Raw genomic sequence first — 24,182 nt, forward strand, 5'->3', positions numbered from 1 at the left:
ATGTCGTTTTGCTTATCAATCAACAGAGCACACAAATACATGCCATATTTTGCCTTTTGCTTTTGGTTCTTTAAACCAGACCACCAGTCCAAACTCTGTCCAATGCCCCACTCGCTACACCATCCATCTCTTTTCATTTTATCGCATCTTTTCAATTGGGTCTCCAGAACAAAGCGCGCCAAAGATACAGTAGTAACAGGAGCAGATTTTAACGCATCCATATTAATTCAGACCAAGATTTTGCTTTGACCAGACAACAAAGTTAAACACAACACAGCACGCTTGAAACAGACCGCCAAAAGATTGATTCGCTGTGGTCGTAGTAATAACAATATAAGTCGAACGGGACCTTTTCTATGTGGAGAGTCTTTGTTTGATGTGAGAGCTCTATTCCATCCGTACAGGACCAAGTTTGCTATCCCTTTTTGAGAGATTCCGATGGCAGACTTATCTCAGTTTATACAGCGTTATAAACAGAGGCCACCGTGACTCAGGCACAATGCTGTCTAGACACTTGCACCTTACAAAATAGGGCGTCAGTCGATGCTGCGCGTAATGAGTTTTGGGACTAAGCTTGGCAACGATGCCTTTACGCCGCCGCTGTGGCGCCGGATTTCAATTCTGGTAGGCTAATGCCTAGACCGGCAGATGGCTGGTCAGAGAAACTCTGATGTACCGGCACGATGACTCGGTCTCCCTCGAGTCTGTCTCTCACTCTCAAACTAATTTTCTGCACATAGAATTAGCGTAAATCGCTTACCTGTCCCGTTCACAATGCTTGAGCGTCGGCTTGGATCCCCTTTCTGTATTCGGATAGATTCGGATAGAATATCTATACCAGCGCGAAGGACCATGTGACGGCGAATCTCAGGCCGACACTCTTCTAGACAAAGGACCACGAGGCGAACAGAATATTTCTGGAGGTGTATTTCAAGGTGCTCCTGCAGGGAGTCAATTCCAACATCGAGTAAAGGCAGGCAAAGACTAAAGAGGCACCACAGTGTTACAGGTTAAATACCAGTCAATCATGGGAGGATACATTGGGGGTGATAGGTTTGTTACAGGTCAATGTGGGGAAGGGGGCATGTGAGTGGGAGGGGATGTTCCTATGAAGGAACACACACAGGCCCAAAATGGTGGACAATGGATGTGTATTCCTCCACCTGGGGCAGGGGGGGATGATGTCTGCTAGGGGCTTTAAACAAAGGTGTGCCAAGACTTATCAATGCACATGGCACACACACACACACACACACACACACAGGAGAACATGCTTGCAATGCAATGTAAGTCTATAAATTAATGGCAATATCAATTTCCATCAAAAACAATCGTCTCCATGCTTGGGCCTGAGTCACGCAACCCCTGTGACCCCCCCACAGTGTACTAACAGTTAGTCCTTCGCAAAATGTACCTTCTGTCCATGGCAACTCATCTGATTGCCGATGAGGCAATCAATAATGCCCCTGGGGGTTGTGGAGAGGTGACAATTATGGATGCAAGAGATAAAACAAAAAACAAAACAAAAGCCTAACCAGATAAACTAGTCCAATTACACTAGGCTGCCACTGTGCCCCATCCCCCCCCCCATCCTTCCTTCTTTTTCAGTTCCTCTGTTCCTTTGGCCTAAATTCCATCTTAAATGCATGTCTATTTTATACACAATGATAATGTGTCTGCGAGAAAGCACAAACAAAATGCATCAGCGACAGGCTGTGCATCTCGAGCCAAAGGGTGGTCTCGCAGTGGCTTCCTGGGCATATTAACGTTCGGACATTCAGATTGAAACTTGTCCGTGTTGCCCAATGATGACTCCAATTCCCCATTAAAGTCCGCTTTTACTTTGCATAGCGCTGACACTCCCTCAAAAATGTCAGTGAAGGGTGTGTGTGTAAGAAGTTAGCAGACACAGCCAGTTGCAGAAACGATCACCTCTGTCGCCAAGTTAATTAATTCTTGATGACTCGTTGGGGCCTTTTGTGCCAGACTGTGAAAGGCCTCATTTTCAGTTCTTTCATCAGTGCATTCTCTGACTGGCATATTGGCAGCTCACTGCTTTTGTGAAAAGTGTGATGTAAGTTTAATACACACACATACACACACACACACACACACACACACACACACACACACACACACACACATAAACACACACACACACACACACACAGAAACACACACACAGAAGTATCCAAAACTGAGAGCACCGTGATGAAACCCATTAAAAATGGACTTGTCTTCCTCCATTTCTGTCCATGCCCATGCATCACTTTCTTCTTTCTCTTTCTGTCTGTGTCTTCCCTTGCCTTTTGTAAGAAATGGGAAATCATAGACCCGTATCGTATGTTTTCAGTAGCCTTAGTAATAGGGGTTGACAGATTATCTGGTCGTTAGATAATCAGGGCTGACATCTGTATATTTTAATCTAAATTCCCAATAAAATATTGGTATGGCTAACATTCTTCTCACAAAATTCCCTCATTGGCCGAGACCGACAATGTTATCTGACCTTGAAAATCAAATATTTTCTTAGACCCGCTGCTGGAAACAAGGATGGAAGCTAAGTATCCAATAAAAGGGTTGTTGTGCTCAGACCATGCCATTAGCCAAATTGCACAAGCTAATTGTTTATGCTTAAGCTAAAAAACAAGCTTGGGATATAAAAGAAATAAGGACTTGTAATAAGCACTAGCTTAATTGGTGCACTTATGCTGTGCAACAGTTTGACACTGCACATTTAAGTAATAGTAATGTATATTTATTCTTTCAAACGAAATTCAAAGATATTTACCGTAATGCACAGCCCTTATGAATCACAGTTGTCATTAAAGCAACCGTTTAGGAAATGAAACATCAGCTCGCTTGCGGTTGCATTGTATGTCAGAACGTCATGGCAAAGCCTAAAATACCTGTTTGCGAAATGTGTCTTAATTTGGCCTCATCATCATCATGGAAGCTGAGTTATGAAATTAAACACTTGCAGTACACAGTTTGCACTTTACAGTATGTTTGCTAATTTCATCTAATCACAGTCCTTCCACTACTTTCGAGAATACTACTCTCCATTGTTCACATACATGAGCTAATGGGCTCCTAGAATCTCGTAGCTCTTTTTCAGAAAAAGTATGGACACACAGGCTACTTTTAAGACTTTAGTTCTAATTGCATTCTTTATAATGAAAATGCAGCTTAGACTATGTATGAATTCACTTTATTTATTTCTCAATAATTGTCATTGTTCATCCAATAATTGAATGCTTTTGAAATAGTGATAGCTGTCTGTTGCATAGCCAAAGAAAATATTTACTCACAACATCAATATTTGCCCCCTTCTAGCAGGCCCTGTCTCTCTTGTACATCGTCTCACTCAAACGTTCACGCCCTGTCACACACACGCTGCAGCTCAGATAGGAACCTCACAAATAATCTGTAATGCCAAATATGGTCAGTATTGTAGCCTATATTGTAGGAAGAATTGTAGGCTTACAATTTTAAATGTAGCTTGGCCATGCAAACATTCCAAATCATTTTCTAATCATCCTTTCTTTCTCTCAAACCTACTTTAGATGGATTCAAAGAAGAGATTAGCAAGTGCATTGCATTCAAATAATGAATATTGTCAGAGCCTGTTTGTTTTCACACTGTGAAAAAAAACTTCAAGAATTCAGATATCAGCCTGAAATATCGGTTATTGTCTGACTTTTTGTCACAGACGATCATTATCGTATCAGCCCTGAAAAGATCAGTCGACCCCTATTAATAAGCATATTATCTGTAGAGCCATGACCGTTTTCGTCTGCTTAGTCTGTTGACCTGCTTTAGTCTGCTTAATCTATGGCGATTCCTACAGACTCATAGTATTTGATGTGATGCTGAACCTTATACTTGTTCACTCTGCTGTTCTTGTGTGTTCCTTAGATGTGCACAGTCAATGAGGTTTTGGAGGAAAACATAGTTTTGTCGCCGTTTGGTCCTTTTTTTATCAGTCAGATTGTGGTGCTTCGCCAACATCTATTTGTTTTCGTTTGGTTTGTTTTTGTTGTGCTTCTCTTGAAAGTCTATTGATTTTTAATTTTTTCCGTAATTGCTCATTTTGCCCTCATTTGTATGCCTTGGCAGAGGTTTGGATAGGAATCTGATTTTTTTGCAGCTAACCGCAAGGAAGCTTTTAACACCCTAACACTTCAACAGAAAAGTCACCACAGACATTAGTGGAGTTCCCCACATCACAGGACACAGACCAACAAACCATAATGTCCTGCTGAGCGTTATTGCCTTATTTAGCATGACTTTCTGCTTTAAAACCTAGGGCTGCTGTTTGGAGACTGAAATCTTGTGGACTAAAGGATAGAGACGCAAGCTTGGGACTGACATCACAAGGACTGGCAGGGAAAAAATGGCTGTCTGTGCTTTCAGAAATTTTACAGAATTGGTATTGTTTTGAAGGAACTCATGTATACATGGAACTCCCAGATCTGTGCGTGAACACACCCCTCTACTGCGCAGACACACCCATGTTTGCGTTTAGGGTCTTGCTAATGTTTTGAAATTATCCCACTCATTTTGCCAAGTTATTAAATTAGCTTTCGGTCATGCGTGGTGGACTTTGCGTGTGGCCAGCCACGTTGCCATGAGTGAAATTAGGGCCCAAGGTGTCTATTTGGACTAGCAAAGGAACATTTACTGGCTGTACGTCAACTTGTGTGTCGTTCCAGATAATACTCATGGATGTGATGTGTTGTTCTCCCACAGAGTGTTTCTGGCGGAACAGTTTGACTTCCTGCAGTCCCACCTTGATGCCATGATGCCTTCAGCCAAGAAGCCCTTCCTGCAGCAGTTCTATTCACAGGTCAGACAACCCCCCCTCTCCACACACACACACGCACACGCACATGCGCACACACACACACTATTTCTGGATATGCCCTTTTCCCTGCTTGTCTACATCAACTTTTATCTTTTCACCACCCACCAGTCGTGACCACACCCCCCAGGCTTTACAGGGAGGATGCGGCCACCTAAAAGCACTCAAACACAGAAAACAACAGAAAGCAGTTTACTTTGTATGTGTCACCTGAAGCCTAAAATGCATAGGTATCAACAGGGCCAGGAGCTTCCGCATGCACAAACATACACACACAAGACACACACACACACACACACACACACACACACACTCTGCCTACATGTGTTGTCTCACGCCGTGCTCCTTCCAGAAACCATGAAAGCATTTTCAGCCTGGGCCCTACTGTTGTACATCTCTGCTGGTGTCAGATTGAGAGAGACACTCGATTTAAAAATGTGTCTTCCCCGCTGACATCATGTCTCTTTCCTCTAAATTCTAAAGAAAAAAAAACCTCAAGAAGATAACCTTAAAAAATAAATAAAATAAGAATAAAAATAAGTCTTCCACCTGCAGCTCAGCTGGTGGAGCAGTGTTTTAAGAATAGCTGAAGGGTCATGATGGGACAGATCCCTCTTCTGCTTGTGTGTCTCCCTCGTGGCAGACGGTGTCCACAGCCAGCGAGCTGCGCAAGCCCATCTACTGGATCGTGGCGGCCAGGGCCATCGATTACGAGCAGATGCTGCTCCTCATGGCTGGAGTGAAGTGGGACATCAGGGAGATCATGTCCCAGCACAACGTATATGTGGATGTCCTCTTGAAGGTAAGTGTATGTGTGTCTGGTGTTTATCAGTCGTGTGTGTGTGTGTGCGTGCGTCTGTGTGCGTCTGTGTGTGTCTGTGTGTGTGGGGGTGTGTGTGTGTGTGTGTGTGTGCTGTTGCACACTGAATGTGCATGACACGTTTTCATTATGTTGTTTCTGATTTTGAAAATCTGCGATAGTGTTTTCAGTCCCTCTAGAATTTTTGCGATCTTGCGTTTTCACAAATTCACACAAATTCAAGGATTTCCCACAATTGCAATTGCGGGTTGCAATTTTTCTGGAAAATAGCAAAGGTATGGACTCTCTGCATTATTTTGAATTGATTTTATTCAACTCAAACTCATTATAGCTGATGATGATAGAGTCAGTATCCAGCCAGTGCTTTGTTGATTAAAGTGCTATGGTTTTCACAACCTTATCTCCATGGCTATATGCCGTCCCGGCAACTATTGCGGATATATTGTAACGTTGAAGAGTCAGTCCCATCACCCTGTAAGGGCCCAAGATATACACAGTATGCGGTATGTGAAGTCTATCTGCAGCTGTCAAACTGGCACAATAAAGAAACCTCCCAAGGACAGTCGTTAACTACTGCTAATGTACTCTGCGTGGTTAAAAAGCCAGACAGTGCATGAAGTGATATAAGAATTTAGTGGAGGTAACACAAGGGGCAGACACAGATATGCACTACGCAGAATATCAAAACCCCTCCTATGGCATGAGAGACTGCACAGAGGCCTGGAACGCTGACTCTGCCGCTCCAAACTTGGGTTCTCACATCGACTGGCCCGCTGTTTACTTGCAAGCGCACAACAGTGGCTTCCAGCAGATCAATACTACGGGCCCCGGGCCAGGATTGTGAATCGTGAAGCTGGCTTGTGTCACAGTTTAGCCCAACCTTGAAGCGTGGCCTGGCAGACATCAGCTCTCCTTGGCTGTGACGCAGCGAGGGTGACGCAGGGCCCTATATGAGGCTAATGGCGGCAGCCCTGGAGGGGGGTGGAGATGGAACAGCTACTTAGACCGAGGGGACGAGCGCAGGTGAAGAGCTGTTTTTCTGGAGGTGCAGTGGGGAAGAAAAAATTAAAAACACCTCCAGACCCCAGATTGACTCTGAACACACACACACACACACACACACACACACACACACACACACACACACACACACACACACTTTTTCACTTACACACACAGTTCTTATGTTATTCTCTCTTTTCTGCCTTTTTGTTCCCTTTCCCTTGAGTCTCATTCTCACAGGTTTCTAACTCCTTTTTCCCTCCATTTCTCATTGTCTCTATCTGTCTGGTTTAATTCTCTCCTTTGCTGTCATTTTTTCATTCTTTCCAGCTTTGCTCCATCTCTTTCAGTCTTCCATTACATCTCTGTGTTTCCATCTCTTCATTTTCATTCTATGGCTTGTCTTGTCCCATTATCTCTCTCGCTCTCTTTCTCTCTCTCTCTCTCTCCCTCTCCTTTGTCCCTTTCCCCTCCTTCATGCCCCCACATCTCTCCATCACCTCTGCCAGACACTGATCAGTGCCCCAGAAGCCTCACCCTATCCCACACCTTTCCATCCACTTCTGGCGACAGACACAGCAAGAAAGCCAAATCACTCACTGTGCCTCTCCCCCCCCCCCCCCCCCCCCGCACTGGCTTGATGAGAAACTTTCCTTTAAATAAAATGCCCCATCTTTTATTCATGTGGTTCTCTCCGCACCTCTCCCAACCCCCCCCCCCCCCCCGCTTCCTCGCCCCTCTGTGAGAGGTGAAAGATCTCTGTCGAAAGCGCTCACCTGTCCCTCACCCCTTCCGTAATCGCTTGGCCTTCTGCTTTAGCCTCCTGCGCTTATCAATTATTTGCCAGAATATGAATGATTGGACATGGCAGACTGAGGAGGGGAGGTACAGCGGGGGAGGCTCGGGGTTCCTGTGGCAAGTCTTTCTCTTGTTACTTCTCTCTTTCAAGAACCCCCTGTACCTGTGCACACGCAAACCAACACACACACACACACACACACACATACACATACATATAGTTTCTGTCTCATTGCCTTTCTGTCTCTATAATTATCGCCTTTCTGCTCTCTATCTCGATCTCCCCAAAATTCTCTCTCTCCGTGTCTCCCCCTCTCTCTCCCTCCCTCCCCAAATGCAAATCTTTATTTATGCCCCTCCATTCATCCCGCTGCAGAGGGTTTCGTATGGGAAGGCACAGAGCGATTTGCATGGCTTGCGCGAGCGTAGAGAGCGTGAGTGTTGCACTGAGTCGCTGTGTGAACAGATGGGATTTTTTCTCTCACCCTTTCCCCTCTCGCTCGCTCTTTTTTTTCACACTCTTTCTTTTTTTTTACAATGAAATTATGAGTGAAGCCTATTTGCACACCAAGCCCCGCCGAGTCTCCCCACATATGCATAATCATGTGTCAAGCAAAAGGCTTATTTACATAAGTCCTGAACTGCGCTGTGGTGGTACGTTCTCCTTTTTTTTCTCCTCTTCCTCTCCCTCTCTCTCGCTCGCTCTTTCTTCTCTCTCTCCTCCCTCTGCACCGTGGACCTAGACCCTAATGAAAAAGTAATGCCCTCCTCCTCCTCCACAGGTTCCTCATTGAGGGAAGCCTCCGAGCTCTACATCTGCCGTGCCTTCCTCATTTAACTGTCGGAATGCTGGCACCCTCCCAGTTTACTCTTTTTTTAAAGTCTTTGACTCCGCCTTTTGGCGAGAATCTTACATTTAGACTTTAGATGAATTAAATATGTGGTGCAATTAATGCGGGAATAGGTCTGAAACGGCTCATCGTTTATTTATAACACTTGACTTTAAAAGGCTATGGAGGGATGGGAGAGTCTGCGATGCTAATGGCTGGAAAAACCCTGCTTGCTCCAACACGGGAGCGATCCCTTGCGAGATAGCAGCTCATCATTTATTTTTCCTTCCTTTTTTTTTTCTTTTTTTGGTCATTGGTTAAACTTTTGTTCCGAGCTGTTTGGGAGTATAATTTGTGAGGCACGAACTTCTGCGGCCCTGTCTGTGCACGTGCACACATTGCTATTAAAATGCGATATTTGCATTTAGATTGGTTGCGTTTTGGAATGCGAGACTTGGACAAAAAGCTGCATGTCTCATACAATGGAGGGTTTGGCATGAGTGCTGGAGCTGCAGTTTAATTGCATTGTCGATCTGATGTTTGGGGGTCTGAAAACAAAGATATCCTGCGGTCACTTTCTGACATGACCAGTCGCTGCATCATCCATGCTTCAATTCCACCGAGATGAACAGACCTACATATGTCTGTACCCTATTTATAATCTGTTTTGCTTACTGCATAATTGGAGCAATTAATTCCTGTTTACACATTACAGGAATTCTTCTATTTGCGTCAGTGTGTATGCTTAACTAGGCATGTTTATAAATGCATGCTCACGAGCTTCCATTGGCGTGGATGTGAAAAGCAGCAAAAGATAATTACATGTTTAAAGAGAGCATAACAGAGACTAATTTGTTCCATTTTTAGTGTGTGTGTGTGTGTGTGTGTGTGTGTGTGTGTGTGTGTGTGTGTGTGTGTGTGTGTGTGTGTGTATTCACGCATCCAGATTTTTTTTTTATTTAGCATAAGGTCTGCCTGGTTAGTATAACACTGGGTATAATGAGTTATCGAAACTGTGACCTCATATATTCGCCACATAAGTATGTGGCGAATATATGAGGCGAATATATGAGGTCACAGTTTCGATAACTCATTATACCCAGTGTTATACTAACCAGGCAGACCTTATGCTAAATTAAAAAAAAATCTGATGTTTGTGAAGTGAAGAAGTACCAAACCGTCCTTTATCCGAAAAGCTACTGTTTGAGCATTTCAGTTGGAGTTAGAATGCATATGTTCTATCTGGGTTTAGAACCAAAATAATGACACTTAACTCTGATGTGTATAGGATATATCAGTTAATACCTAAAACTACTGTTTAATAAAGGGTTGTCAAACACTGTACAAGTAGTTATTGGCGCACACTCTACCAGACATAATTGTCTCCAGAAAAGATTGCTTCTTCTTTGCACAAAAGTGAGAGAGAGAACTCGGCCAGCATACAGCTGAGTCAACACTTCTGTAAGCAGTGTGTGTGTGTGTGTGTGTGTGTGTGTGTGTGTGTGTGTGTGTGTGTGTGTGTGTGTGTGTGTGTGTTAGGGGTAAAGCACGAGTACATCATTTTAGAGATCGAGTAATCGTTTCCTAAAAAACTTGATTACTCTGGGTGGGGGTGAGACTGTGGGGTTATGGGGGTATTATGGGGTTGGTCTCAGCACAAAGCATACAATTAATGAAATGTTGTGAATATAACCTTTGGTCTTACCTTACGCAATGGTGAAGTATGGATGATACAGACGATATTTTAACGTTAGTTACCAACATTCTTTAGCAGCCCAAGATAAAAAAAATCCGTCAAATTCGGTAAAAACTGAAATTAGTCGTATTTGCTTGCGTTTTTCAATAACATTAATTTGTTAAGCCACGTTAGTGTAGTAGTCGCGTGCGTGCCTGCCAAATAGTGCTGTCATGCTGGTGGCTAAAGGTTTCTGGGTGCAGTAATGGGATTCTCATTATAATATGGAAGGGATGGGTTTTGCGATATCTGTGACACGTCTGTGGTGGGTTTGTGGATCATGGTTAGATGTATAGCAAGGCTTTGTAGAAGGCCTATGATTTGCTTCCTAGTTCAGGACCTGTGCCTGGTTTTCCTATGATGTATTTTCCCATAATTAGATAATGGCATGAAGCAATGAAAAATGCTTGTGTGTAGTATAGATCTCATTATGGGTTGCCCTTTTAAGATATGAAGAAAACATTTTAGTCCACCATATTTGGTGTTCTGCTGGGCCAATGTTTTTGTAATGGAGGGAAGAAATATGGGTGGTGGTTCTTACCACAGCCGGCAGAACAAGTGATGTTAGTGTGAAGGAATTCATCTGTTTTAACACTCTCTCTGTGTGTGTGTGTGTGTGTGTGTTCCTCAGGAATTTGAACAGTTCAACAAGCGGCTGGGCGAGGTGTCTGGGCAGGTGCGGATCCCTCTGCCCGTCTCCAACGTGCTGTGGGAACACTGCATCCGTCTGGCCAACAGGACGCTGGTAGAGGGGTGAGTAGAGCCTGGCGCGGGGCATCTTTTACCCCCTCCACCCCCTTCCATCTGTTCTCAAACTAGACGTTATTACTTCCTAATAATAATATCGGCCCCCTGATCACGGTCAGGCTCTAGTAGTGTCCTTTGTTTATGTCTGGTATCCCAGACACCTATATCTACCATTCCACCTCATATCCATGGTGAAAAACCTTAACACCTAAACGCCACATGTGTCTCCAGCGAGCTGCAGCAAAAGCCAGAGTCACAAGGGTTCAGCCTTGAGGGTTCACATGTGTAGAGTTGCCTCTCAGTAAGTTGCATTCCATAAAAGCATTAACTTGGTGACATTTTGCGGAGGTAGCACAGCGTCAGCAGTGCTTCAGCTCCCAGGGAGTGCAAATGGCAAGACATGTATGTGCACAACCTTACTGTACATCGTCTAAGAACAATTCTCTGAATATATAATGTAATTTCCCGTGTGTGCATAAACAAATTCATACATGGTGTATGATGATGTAAATGTGTAAATTTCCTGTGTGCAACCAACATGTCCATAGCGGTATAGCTTCCAGTGAAGGAAAAGCGATATCATAATCCCAGCATGCGCATATAACAAGTGCTACAGTGGAAAAAGGCCAAGACGCTCCTCAGATATTTGTTTGCCATCAATCACGGGGGGTAGCGCCTGAGCGATTGTTTTGCGGCAAGATTGCCATTCATCATTCAAATTTTTTCGTCTGCCGAATGATTTGATTTGTAGGCAGGGAAATTGCACAGGTGTTGGGAAGCCGGTGTGGGTTTTCTTTTTTTTTTTTTGCTGAGGGATCATCCATCTTTTGTTTTGACACAGTTCTCCTTTTGTGTTCATGTGAAGAGGGTTTGTGCATGTGAGTGTGTCTGTGTGCATTGCGTGCGCACGTGTGTGTATCTGCATGCGGACGAGTGGCCTGCTCATGAATAGGGGAGCCTTCATCACGTCATCCCACCGCCTCCCTCTCCACCAGGACAGGAGTACACTACCTGCTCAGACCCCAGTCACCCCGCAAACGCTCCTCTCCTTTACTCCTCTCCTCGTTCACCTGTTTTTCTTTGGGTTTTTTCCCCACTCTTTGAATCCCTTCTTCTTTGGACTGAATACTTCTCCACGGTCCAGTTGTGCTAACGCCTGCTTGCTGCCAGTGAGAGGCCCTGTGCTTACGGTGCATGCGTCAGGCTGCGTCAGGCTGCGTCAGGACGTGGCAGTGGAGGTTTGTGTGCAGACAGCGAGAGATGGACCGCAGCGCCAGGAGGGTGCTGCTCCAACAGGTGGCTTCAACGCTACAGTGAGCACGCATTCAGAGCTGGAAGCAAAATACACAGAGGCTCTTGCATATGCATATATACACACACACACACACACACACACACACACACACACACACTCACACACTCACACTCTTAACGCACTTCAATCCACAAGGTGCACACAAACATATTTACACACTCACATGCACCTTGGCACACTAAGGTACACACACACACACACACACACACACTCTTAACACGCACTTAAATCCACAAGGTGCACACAAACATATCTACACACTCAGATGCACCTTGGCACACTAAGGTGCACACAAACATATTTACACACTCACATGCACCTTGGCAAACTAAGGTACACACACACACACACACACACACACACCCCTACACATACACTCTCACGCTCCTCCACACAAGCCTGGATCGTGACTCAGACGCAGCTCTACCGGTTTGCTTGGGGCTGAAACACTGCCAGGGAACAGAGCAACAGAAGAAGGCCTTTGCCTTTCAGGGTGCTTCACTTCTGAAAGGCTTCCAAACTACTTAGAAAAGACGTGACAGACAGGAGACAAAAACTAATAGAGTCTAGCCATGCCTTATAAACCAGTACGTACTGTAATAGAAGGACAAGGAGGTGTGGGACAGAGGAAGGGAAAAGAGAGAGAGATTTGGAAGGAGAGAGGTAGAAGAAAAAAAGTCACATTATCACAATCTGTGCTGAAGTTTCTTCCGTAAATACTGTTTGAGATGGACGTTAAGCCAAGGGACCGGGTGAGAGCCAAGGGATGGAACGGAACAGGGAGTGTGAGTTTTTTTCGTATCTAAAAAGAAAAATGGAGCTATTATTAGCAGACAGTCCCCCTGTCAGTGACCAGAGCAGATGAGTCATCACCGCTGCAGTGGAAGGAGCCGGGAGGCAGCAGGCAGTTCCACGTGGAGGAGAGGAGCTCCATCGTCTCCCCGTCTGCTCCAGAGATGAAACTGTTTGACCTCGCTGACGTTCGAGACGGGAGAACGACGGCATGACGCCAATCAGCAATCAGAGTTAAGAGTCCCCCCAGGATCACAAGTCTACGAAATGCACCGGGGTTAAAAAAGGAAAAGGCAGATTAACACAGCTGGAGGGTGATGCTGGAGTGGATGAATGGGGGATGTTGATGAAAGGAGGAAGAAATGGAGTGACATGAGCATCTCTTGAGCCCACAGGCTAGCGTGTGCCTAGCTGGTTCCACATACATGACATACATGAGCATCTCTTGGCCCACAGGGCTAGCGTGTGCCTAGCTGGTTCCACATACATGACATACATGAGCCTCTCTTGGCCCACAAGGCTAGCGTGTGCCTAGCTGGTTCCACATACATGACATACATGAGCATCTCTTGGCCCACAGGGCTAGCGTGTGCCTAGCTGGTTCCACATACATGACATACATGAGCATCTCTTGAGCCCACAGGGCTAGCGTGTGCCTAGCTGGTTCCACATACATGACATACATGAGCATCTCTTGAGCCCACAGGGCTAGCGTGTGCCTAGCTGTTCCACATACATGACATACATGAGCATCTCTTGAGCCCACAGGGCTAGCGTGTGCCTAGCTGGTTCCACATACATGACATACATGAGCATCTCTTGAGCCCACAGGGCTAGCGTGTGCCTAGCTGGTTCCACATACATGACATACATGAGCCTCTCTTGGCCCACAAGGCTAGCGTGTGCCTAGCTGGTTCCACATACATGACATACATGAGCCTCTCTTGGCCCACAAGGCTAGCGTGTGCCTAGCTGGTTCCACATACATGACATACATGAGCATCTCTTGGCCCACGGGGCTAGCATGTGTACATGACACCCCCCCCCTTTCACAATGCTGAAGGCATTTGTAGGCAACCAAGAACAACAATCCAGGAACCAACTGATGCATTAAGAGAATGCATTATCTGCATAAATATGCATAGGGTTAAATATAAATAGGGATTAATATTCATATCCTAAATATGAATCTACACATCATACCAATGTTGACTGAGTTGCTACTTACTAGTCCTCCATGTTACTTGAGAGGAGTTTTTTTTTAGGAATGTCCCTTTTACATTTCTTGAGAGGCATCTTTTGGAAATGGTCTGATTTGTTGCTCTCCCCAAACATGCCCAGGAATGAAAAAAATACTACGTGTTTACATTCGGAAGCAGTGTCATCGCCATGACAACATTGAGGAGACTGTGGGAGAGAAAGTGGGAGAAACGGAGAGAGGTGCATGTGCAGGAGAGAGAGGGAGAGTGCAGATAATTTAGGGGCTCAGCTGTATCTGCACCTCACAGAAAGCAATTACACTCTTGTCAGCCAAAAAGCAAACAGGGGTGTCAACAGCCCTTCAGCTGACTGGCTATCCATGTGTGGAATTGTCTGCTAACTTGCTTGTGAGTCTGTGGGCATGCGTGCGTTTGAGTGCATTTGTGTATGCGTGTTTGTGAGAGTGTGTATGTGTGTGTGAAAGAGAGTGTGTGTATGTGTGTTTATGAGTATGCGTGTGAAAGAGAGCGAGAGAGACTGATAATCTGTGTGTGTGTGTGTGTGTGTGTGTGTGTGTTTGTTTTGTTGGTGTGTGGGTGTGCATGCAGCATCTGTGCCTGCATACCCTCTGGAGTGGCTACTGGCACCGGTTGTCAGTCCCAGGAACTCTCAATGTGACAGAGCTGTTTATATGTAAACAAGCCACTTGCCTGGGAGCCAAAGCCATATGCCTGTAGTCCATTACACCTAGAAAAACACCGCTGCAGGAAAAAGACTACTTAGTCCCCCCCTTAATCCCAGTTCACTTTCACTGAGACATCTAGCCCATGCCTTTACATCAAACATGTTCAGTGCAAACATAGTGAGGACGTACATTTAGTGTGCTCTCTGGCAGCAACGCCCATGATATAGGCAGCATCAGTGCTGTAGTGAAAGAGTTGGCCTTAGAACCGTCCTAGAATCCAATCTAGAACCAAATCTACAAGCTTTATTGACTCCTCAGTCTGTCTACGTGGAAGACCAAGAAAAAGATTGAATAGGACTCCACACTAAGAGAAGTCAGTTTATTACCAGATTTTTGCTGTGGAATCATTTAGAGGTAAAATAAACAAACAGATGCTTCTCATAAAAAAAAAGAGTTTTTTGTGTTGAGGCAAAAAGGCTTCATAGACGCTTCAACCCTCCTAAGAGTCTCCTCTGAGGGAATGTTAGGACTACATACCTGTCATGTTAACGAGATTGAAATTCGTCAGGTCAGTGAAAACCATTAGCCACAACACACACAAACAAAAAGAAAACACATGCAAACATATAGTTACATTTGCAAACCTGTCTATATTCGCCCCATAGAGATGAGAAGTTGGTCAGTGATGAAGGTGCCGACCAGCCAAATATTGAAACATGCTGAAACATTAGTAGCCTTATACCTGAGAACGCAGACGTAGTGAGGTGCACAGTGCAAACACAGCCGTCTCTCGCTCGCACTGCACAGCAGTTTGTCTTTGATGTCTTAGTTTGACGTGTTCTTATGATTCTATGCTATTGAGTGTTGGAAATCCCTGAAATTTAGTGAGATCCGCGAGATTTAATGGCACGTACGCGAGACGTGAGAAATGGTGAAAATCTGTGAGTCTCACGGATAAAACGTGAGACCTGACAAGTATGTGACTTGTATCAATATAAGTGGTATTTTGTTTCCATTCCCAACTTAGGGTGGACTTAAGGACTACATGTAAATGTAGTTTTTGCTTTCACGGTTTCGGGCGCCCAGTAGGCCTAGCTGCATAGGTTTTAGCTGGTGGAGATTAGCCTCGTGGTTCACTCTGTCACTCTCTCCCCGACTCAGTCCATTTTTATGATTTCTGTTCATACGGCGGTGGCTCACTAAATTCCACACAGGGTGCCATCCTTCCCCCGTCTCCGTAAATCTTGCCGTTAAACGATGTAACAGATCTGAGACCGAGAAGGCGTTGGAGGAGTTTCCCGTTTACCAGTGCATTTTTACAAGGTGAATTTGACAGTCTGGGAGAGAAGGAGAGAGACCGTTTCTCTCTTAACTCGTTATTCAGTCGACAGCACATCTGACGAGGCGGGAGCTGTCATGGAATCTGCAGCCGAAAGCAGATGAGTTATTCTGCCTGGCAAAGCCCATAATGTATTCACCTTTTTGACTGACGTGTGTTGTGAAAATAAACATTTGAGAAAAAAAAAGAGTTGTGTGTGCCTGTCTGTCTGCGGCTGTGGTTGGTTGGGAATGGGACCTTGAAGTCATGCAAAGAGAGAGCCTATCTAAACAACCCCCTCCTCTCTTCTTCTTCCTATCCTCCTCTCTTCTCCTCCTCTCGTCTCTTCTCCTCTCGTCTCCTCATCTCTCCTCACCTCTCCGCTCCGCTCTGTCTGCCAGCTATGCTAATGTGAAGAAGTGCAGCAACGAGGGACGCGCCCTCATGCAGCTGGACTTCCAGCAGTTCCTCACCAAGCTGGAGCGCCTCACCGACCTGCGGCCCATCCCGACAAGGAGTTCGTGGAGACCTACATCAAGGCCTACTACCTGACGGAGAACGACATGGAGCAGTTCATCAAGAACCACCGGGTGAGAGGTCACACAGGCCTGCCCATGGCCTGCTAAGCCACACTCAGAGCTATTTTGATTTTTCGAATAACAAGTAATTGTGGAGTTAGCGTCTTAGGTTTGCTGAAGCGTTGTATCTCATTATGGAGATTAACGAAGTCAAGTACAAAGAGTTAATGAAGTTAATCGAGTTGGAGCAACTTCTGGGGAAGTGGGCCTAAAAGTGTTCTTTACAATCTCTCTCTCTCTCTCTCTCTCTCTCTCTCTCTCTCTCTCTCTCTCTCTCTGTGCGTGTGCGTGCGTGTGTGTGTCATATTGTCTCTCACCAGGAGTACTCCATGAAGCAGTTGGCCAACCTGGTGAATGTGTGCCTGGGCTCTCACATCAACAAGAAGGCCCGGCAGAAACTCCTGGCTGCCATTGATGACATTGACAGACCCAAGAGATAGACCCCTTCTCCTTGAGCCCTCGCCCCAAAAAAGTGCTCTCTGAATCTCACACACACACACACACACTCACACACACATTCACACACACACATTCACACACACACACATTCACACACACATATTCACACACACACACACATACATACATACCAATACACACAGACACACACACAAGTACGTAAACACCATCGTGTGTGCAAATACCAACCACAGCTCCAGCCGTCCTGCATGACTTAACAGTCGTCATAGACAAACTCATCTCGAACTCAACTCATCTTGAGCTTTTTTTGCCTGTTTTGTACAAGTTTTACGTGAATGTCGCCGACTCCTGTCTTAGTCTACGAAAGACACAGTCAAGGGACACGGCGTTTTGATATCAAGTCGATGGACTTCCCCGATGGTGCAATGAAGAAACAGCCTGTGCACTGGTTAATGGCTTCTATTTAATCCAAAAGTGCGAATCAACGAGTGTATGGGACAGATACTGATACAGATACGAATGCTTTGGACCGAATGCATTTAGTCCTTCTTGCTCTCCCCCCCTCCGCTCTTTCTGTTATTGTGTCCGCAGAGGGGGTGAAGAGTGAAACGGACGTGTAACCTCACTGAAGGGACAAGTTCACAATGCCGCAAGCCGGAAGCAAGCGCTTGGCTATCTGCTCCAATTTGTTTTGTTTTTTTTTGTTTTCAAGCACCACATGTTCCCAGAACACTTTGGTTTTTGTCTTTCTCTGTGATGGATTACTTATTGTGTTGAACCCCTTGTACACTCACATCAGCACTTCTTCCCAGAGCACCTGTGAGCAAACCCACGGACCACATGTTGCGCAGTCACCCACCGTAGACTAGTAAGGTTGATGTTTATGTATAGTATACACTTAAGTTTGCCCAATGATTCTTTTGAAATCCTATGTAATCTGATATTATATTGAACAAGCAACTGTTGACTTATTATGTGAATGTCATGTAAAAAAAAACAAAGAAGAAGAAGAAAGGTTTTTAATAAGCATAATTGCATCTGTCCTTGTATGTTGATTGAAGATAGAGAAAGAAAAAGTTGAAAATGTATTTTCCGACTCAGGCAAACGGTTGCATTCCACTCTGATGGTGTGTTGATTGGGAAGAACATAGCTTTTACTGTGTATGTGAATGTGTGGACGTTCCTGTTTATTTATTTCCACTACTGTAAGCTCAAATCCGAAACACGTGGGAGGGTGGATCTGAGCCTAACTAAAGTAGCCTGTTCTTGGCGTTATCCTGTACTTGTCATATTTAAGGCAAAAAAAAGAGACTTTTTGGTTTTGTTTGTTTTAAATGGTCAAATTTTAGAAATCATTAACTGTAGGATGCATTGATTGAAATCCCTAAATAAACACACTAACTAAAACTGAGACCCAGTTGAAGGTTTTGTTGTGGTCACCCAACCGGAGCAGAGGTAGGAGGTTTCTGTGGTTCATGTGTGACCTGCTCCAGAATGCCACTCTGTTCTGAAATGTTCACTCTTTTTTTTTCCCCATCTTCATTCTATGGATTTAAGGCTGAAAGTGTTAAATCTGTACTTGTATGTCTTCTGTAATATAATATGACATAATGTTTTATTGTTTATTGTAGTATAATGCTGCTGTGTAGGATGTTGTAGTGTCCAGTAGAGTAGAGTAGGGTATAACAACAGCTTCAGAAAGGCCATCGGTTCATTTCTCACAGCTGTGGGGTCTCTTGCAGGTCACAGGATGTTATGAATTTCCTCATGGAACGGTGAGCAGCATGCAAGGATTACACGAAGGGCATCAGCAGAGACTGGAGGGCACCGCGACCTGGCTGCCTTTTACAGCAGCCACAAGGCAGCTAATGCAGCTTTGTCCCTGAGCCGCCACGTGTGTCCCACCGCACTCCACCCATCTGAGGGCTGGTGTATGTAGAAATACAGAGACCAAGGGCTGGTCGAGTTGTTATAATGTGAAGACACAAACGCATACACAAGAGACCACTGCAGTTTCTCTTCTTCCTCTTTTGTTTCGATCTGCCTGTCATTTGCTGTCAGATTTGATATCCGGTTTTTTTCCCTGAGCCTCTCTGGAAGCGGATCTTTACGGAGTGACACATCACCCTCCAGGTGGATGTTTCACGCACTCAGCACTAAGGCCCTAATCCCCGTGTGATAGCATCCGCCGTTCCTCGGACCAATTAATTAGCCCCCTGCGCTTCCTGGAGCCCCACTCTTTTAATTCCCTGTCAGAAGAAAAAAAATGAGAGAAGGTATTGATTTGCCCATGAGTCACTAACAGGGCTAATGGTACTGAGGAGGAGAGTGTGTGAGAGTGAGAGCGAGAGAGAGACAGTGTGTGCGTGTGTGTGAGAGAAATAAAGGGTATTGAGGCTCAGGGTGTGTGTTCTCACTTAATGATTCAGCTGAGGTGCGGTTTGACTTGAATCTCTCGAGCTAAGCATATCTTTCCAGCAGGCTCACACACACACACACACACACACACACACACACACACACACACACACACACACACACACACACACACACACACCACTGAGTAAATCAACAAGCGGAGGGCACTGCACTAACAGGTGCACACAAACAGTTTAATTAGCTCCGCAAATACCCCCCCCACCCCACACACACACACACACACACACACAAACACACCCTCCTCACCCCCACCCAGCACATCTCCCGCCAGACGTCTTAGCCAAGGCAGTAGTTGCCTTATTAAAACCTCACAGCTCTCTTGCACTGTGGCCCTCAGCAGTAGAGAGCCTTTACCCAGCCTGTATCTCATTAAACTGGATAGCAATTTAAGGCACAATTTTTGTCCACTTGTGAAGTACAACGTTTAAAGGAAGTTAAATGTTTTGGATTATAGTACAGTACAGTAGCTCTTAATGTCAAAATCATTTGTCATGTTAATAGGTTATGTCATAGCTATTACAGTGAAATTTATTATGTCAATGTTTTTCAAGTAATCAATCCAAAAACCCACAAAATAATCAAACAAAAATCAAATGATGAAAATAACAAATAAATGCTACTACTGTATTCAAAGTATTCTGCCAGATTTTACCATATTTGCCGTTTCAAAGATTTGGTCCAAAATATGGACAGTACTGTAATCCCTAACCATCCTCTCACCAATCAGCTACCAGTTAACACTTGCTGCGTTCAGATGTGCATGTGTTCAGGTGTCCTCCACCTATATCATGAGCAATTTAAGTCAGAAAGTCTAACTTCCGCTTTAATTCCTCTATCTTTAAAAAACACTGGCAGAATATCTCTTGGTAACTTAAGGCTCTGTGTGTCTGTAAGGCATAGCTCACACCCGGCCCAGAGGACCTGGACTTTTCACAGAGACGGACCTCTCTGAGCCGCATCCCATTCGTCATTCATTTTCCAAGCTCCCAACTAATCTAATCTCCGATCAGCACTCGCTCTGTGTCTGAGTGCCAGGGAGCCGGTCGGCCCGAGCGAGAGGTCTCATCCATCAAGGGAAGAGCAGGCAGTGACCTGCTCACACACACACGCCCACGATAAGTCTGGGACCAGGTTGTGACCAGATCACACACGTTCAACATCAGCACGGGACCAGTTTGTGACTTACTCACACACACCCTCTGTGAGTCTGAGGCCAAGCCGTGACCTGTTCACACTCTCCCTGTGACAGACTAAGACCAGGCCGTGACTGTCTTGCACTCTGCCTCCATCACCCTGGGACCAGGTCACAATCTGCTGGTACTGTCTGCGTACCAGACTGACACCAGGCCAGTGCCCTGTCCGCTCCAGCCTCCAGATTCCAGCTATCAGTCTCCCTGGGAGGAGCACCATGTTCTCATTAACCTTTGCTTTTTTTTGTTTATCTCGTTTGACTCTCGCTGTATGTTCACCTGACATTATTAACCTTTTATAAGACCCCCTCTTCCCATGTTATCATCTCTCTCTCTCCCTCGCTCTCTCTCCCTCCCTCCCTCCTTTCTCTCTACATACTTGTGTATCAACAGCTTTTCGTTGCATGCATCGCGCTGCCCCACGCATCCTACGCTCCCCCCTTCATTGACTATTCCGTCTGTTCTTTTAGAAAAAAAATACTAATCTCCATTTCCCTTTGCATCGGGCTGCTGTTCATGCTAATGCCTGGGGCCTGTATAATTCTATAAGGCCATCAGCCCTGGCTGGATTAAGAAACACGTTCCAACTGGATTACTAACTCGCTGTATCAGAGGAGCAGCTGTGAGAGGATGAGAGCACACAGAGGCCCCGACCTTTGACCTTCCATAATAATGTATGAAGAACAGGGAAAAGCCCAAAGGTGGGCCACTACTGGAGCTGCTGCTGTTAATCTCCTGTCAATCATAGACCGTAGATCGGGGCAGTCGGCGGGAGCAGAAGATTAGAGCACGCTGATGAGGCGAGGGTCCGTGAGTTAGCGGTAGAGAGAGAAAGAAGGGGGCCACGGAGCCCCAGGACGGGGCTGCAGATGTGCCGTGAGTCCCCTGCACACTGATATGGGCCCCTGGCTGGGATGAGCTGTCATCTTAAGAAAGGTTATCTGTCAGTTAATTTACCTCCATCCTCAGCACTCACTCGCTCTGTCCTTTTCTCTCACTTTGTTCCCCTCTTTCCTCTCTTCCCCCTTTTTATTTTTGTCTATCCCTTGCTTCTTCTCCCCACCCTCTTTAGGATCTTTCTTTCATCGTCTCATGGTGTACTTTCTCAAAGTCTACGTTTGCCTTTTCCTTTTCCCCCTCATCTCTCACTCTGATGTGGTTGTACCTTGATGCACCTCGTAATGAAATTGGACTTCAGGTAACCTAGATGGGACAGAGTGTTGGGGAGACAGAACTGAACTAAACAGGAATTGTCAGCCTTTAAGGTACATTCATCAGGAAGACCCCCATGTCTTATTGATTGGGTGTCTTCAAGGAGAAAAGAGACACGTTGCCAGTAGAGATGAAGAGTTGTGCCACAACAGCGTGTTGATAGACCCATTGAGGGGAAAAGCAGATGACTATAAACAATTAGCTGCTCAAACACTCCACTGAACTGAGATGAAACGACCTAGGAGAACAATTAAACTGATTTTGTTCTTTTTTAATTGAACTGATTTTAACACCACAGAGATCTGTGCATCAGTGCGGATGTATTTCCAGGCATTTCCCTGAAATCATTCAGACAGTGCTTCTTTTTTTCTTTAATGTGTAGGCATTATTAGGTTAACAAATTATACAGTATGTTCTCTCTCTCTCTCTCTCTCTCTCTCTCTGTGTCTCTCTGTCTCCCTCTGTCCTGAGAGCTAACCTGTGTGATCATATCTCTGGAGTGTGCACCACCATGTTTAGCTTGTTAAATATTAGTCAACGTCGAACGCCATCGTTTCACAGACCTTCCTGTGCTTGGATTTATGAGTGCACAAAGAGGCAATTAGGTTACCCGTTTATGAATAACTGCATATTAAACATTGCTCCAGTGCAACTCTTAATGACTGCTTTGGTGCTATAAAGTTTTATGATGCTGAAGTATGTCCCGGCCTGGCTTTGAAGCGTAAGTCCTCGTTCAGCAGCTCTCCAGTGAAACTGCATGTATCTTTCTGCAAAAAAAATGGCACAACGTTTGATTTACAACAAAAAGGGGACCCGTGGCTGGACATTTATTTGTTGTTTGTCTCGACAAAGACAAAGTGTTTCAGACTGGGAGGTTTGTTTGGTTTGTCTTTGTCATGTCAATTGAGTGTACTGCCATGCTGGCTCAATTAGGTTAAGACATACAAAGCCCTTGCACATGATCATTAAATCAGACCATGTTCCAACCTTCCAACAACCCCCTCATCCAAAAAGTATTCCATCCGAACTTCTTTGGATTCCCCTTGAGGACGTCTGGGCTTTTTTGACGGATGAGTCTGCTGAGGGAGCGGAGAGCAACATGCCAATAGAATTTCCTCAGTCGAGGGTGTTTCTGCCGAGGGTAATGACCGCTGTTCAAAGCAAGCATGCAGGTGACCTTCAGCGGGGGCTTAACAGCGCGAGAGAAAAGATTGTGTCATGGCCGACAAGGGTGGCCAGAAAAACACACACACACACACGGCAAGTCTTTTCTGTTTCACAGCTGGCCCCCGAGAGAGAGAGCCCCAGACACTGTGAGCCCCCTCTGTTATCACACACACACACACACACACACACACACACACACACACACACCATGTATTTCCAAATCATACTCTGCTGTGAGGAAAACTGAACTCAAATCCACAGGCCAGTTATCAGAAGAAGAAGACTCTTACTGAAGCTAGCCAGGTGGGCTCAAGAATGACCCTGCCATATCTCTGTGTGTGTGTCTGTATAAATGATGGGGTAAGCCACATCTGCAGATGGCTGGAAGTGTTCCCTGCCTGTTAAGTGATTGCACCGTGCTCTCCACCAACTGACCACTGATAGCACTGACCTTTCTACACGCCTGAACACCGGTAGCTTGATTATGATTTCCGGTAATTTCTAGGGAGATGAGATAAACTGCTTTTAATGCCCGTGAGCTGCACTCTCTCTCTCCTCCGTGGTGGGGAGCATTAAATTACTGCGCATAATTGAAAAGGCAGGGGCCATAAGTGCAGTGGAACCACCACTGCAACATGCAGGGAAAACACAAGGCTTGCCAACTACACATTTGCGCATTTTCTTTGCCAGGGATCCCTTAATTTTCTGCTTATTTTCTCTGGCTATATATCACGGTCTTGTTTTTTAAAGAGCAGAATCTCCGAATAAGTGTTACGTAGTTGTTTTGGCTGAATACTTAGGTAATAGGTTATGTAATATAATGAAGTATAATATTATAATAGGTTAGATTAAATCTGTAGAGTTACATAATATATTATACATCATCTCATGATCGTTGAAAGATCCATAAAAACTTTTTTTTTGTGTGTTTTGATGTCGAATTCGAACAACTAAAGCGGCGGGAATATCATGTTCTCTCTGCTGAGATGGTGAGATTTGAATGACAGGCGTGACCTCTGACCTGGCATAGAGAGGCAGAGCAGGATGAGGTTCTTCCAAAATCCATTATG

The 24,182-nt window shown here is 45.1% G+C and overlaps 1 protein-coding gene across 1 annotated transcript in view; it reads left to right on the plus strand.

The window, feature by feature from the left end:
• vps50 (VPS50 EARP/GARPII complex subunit) overlaps nucleotides 1-18,511 on the plus strand; it is a 122,111-nt gene extending 103,600 nt beyond the window's left edge. The window contains 6 exon segments of the mRNA XM_012829581.3: nucleotides 4,753-4,849; nucleotides 5,508-5,666; nucleotides 10,681-10,802; nucleotides 16,508-16,608; nucleotides 16,611-16,696; nucleotides 17,005-18,511. Of these exon segments, the coding sequence (XP_012685035.2) occupies nucleotides 4,753-4,849; nucleotides 5,508-5,666; nucleotides 10,681-10,802; nucleotides 16,508-16,608; nucleotides 16,611-16,696; nucleotides 17,005-17,124 (685 nt within the window). The 3' untranslated portion in view covers nucleotides 17,125-18,511.
• Nucleotides 18,512-24,182: the final 5,671 nt, after the last annotated feature.

This window comes from Clupea harengus, chromosome 19 (assembly GCF_900700415.2).
Source record: "Clupea harengus chromosome 19, Ch_v2.0.2, whole genome shotgun sequence".
In the NCBI taxonomy this organism is placed as follows: Eukaryota; Metazoa; Chordata; class Actinopteri; order Clupeiformes; family Clupeidae; genus Clupea; species Clupea harengus.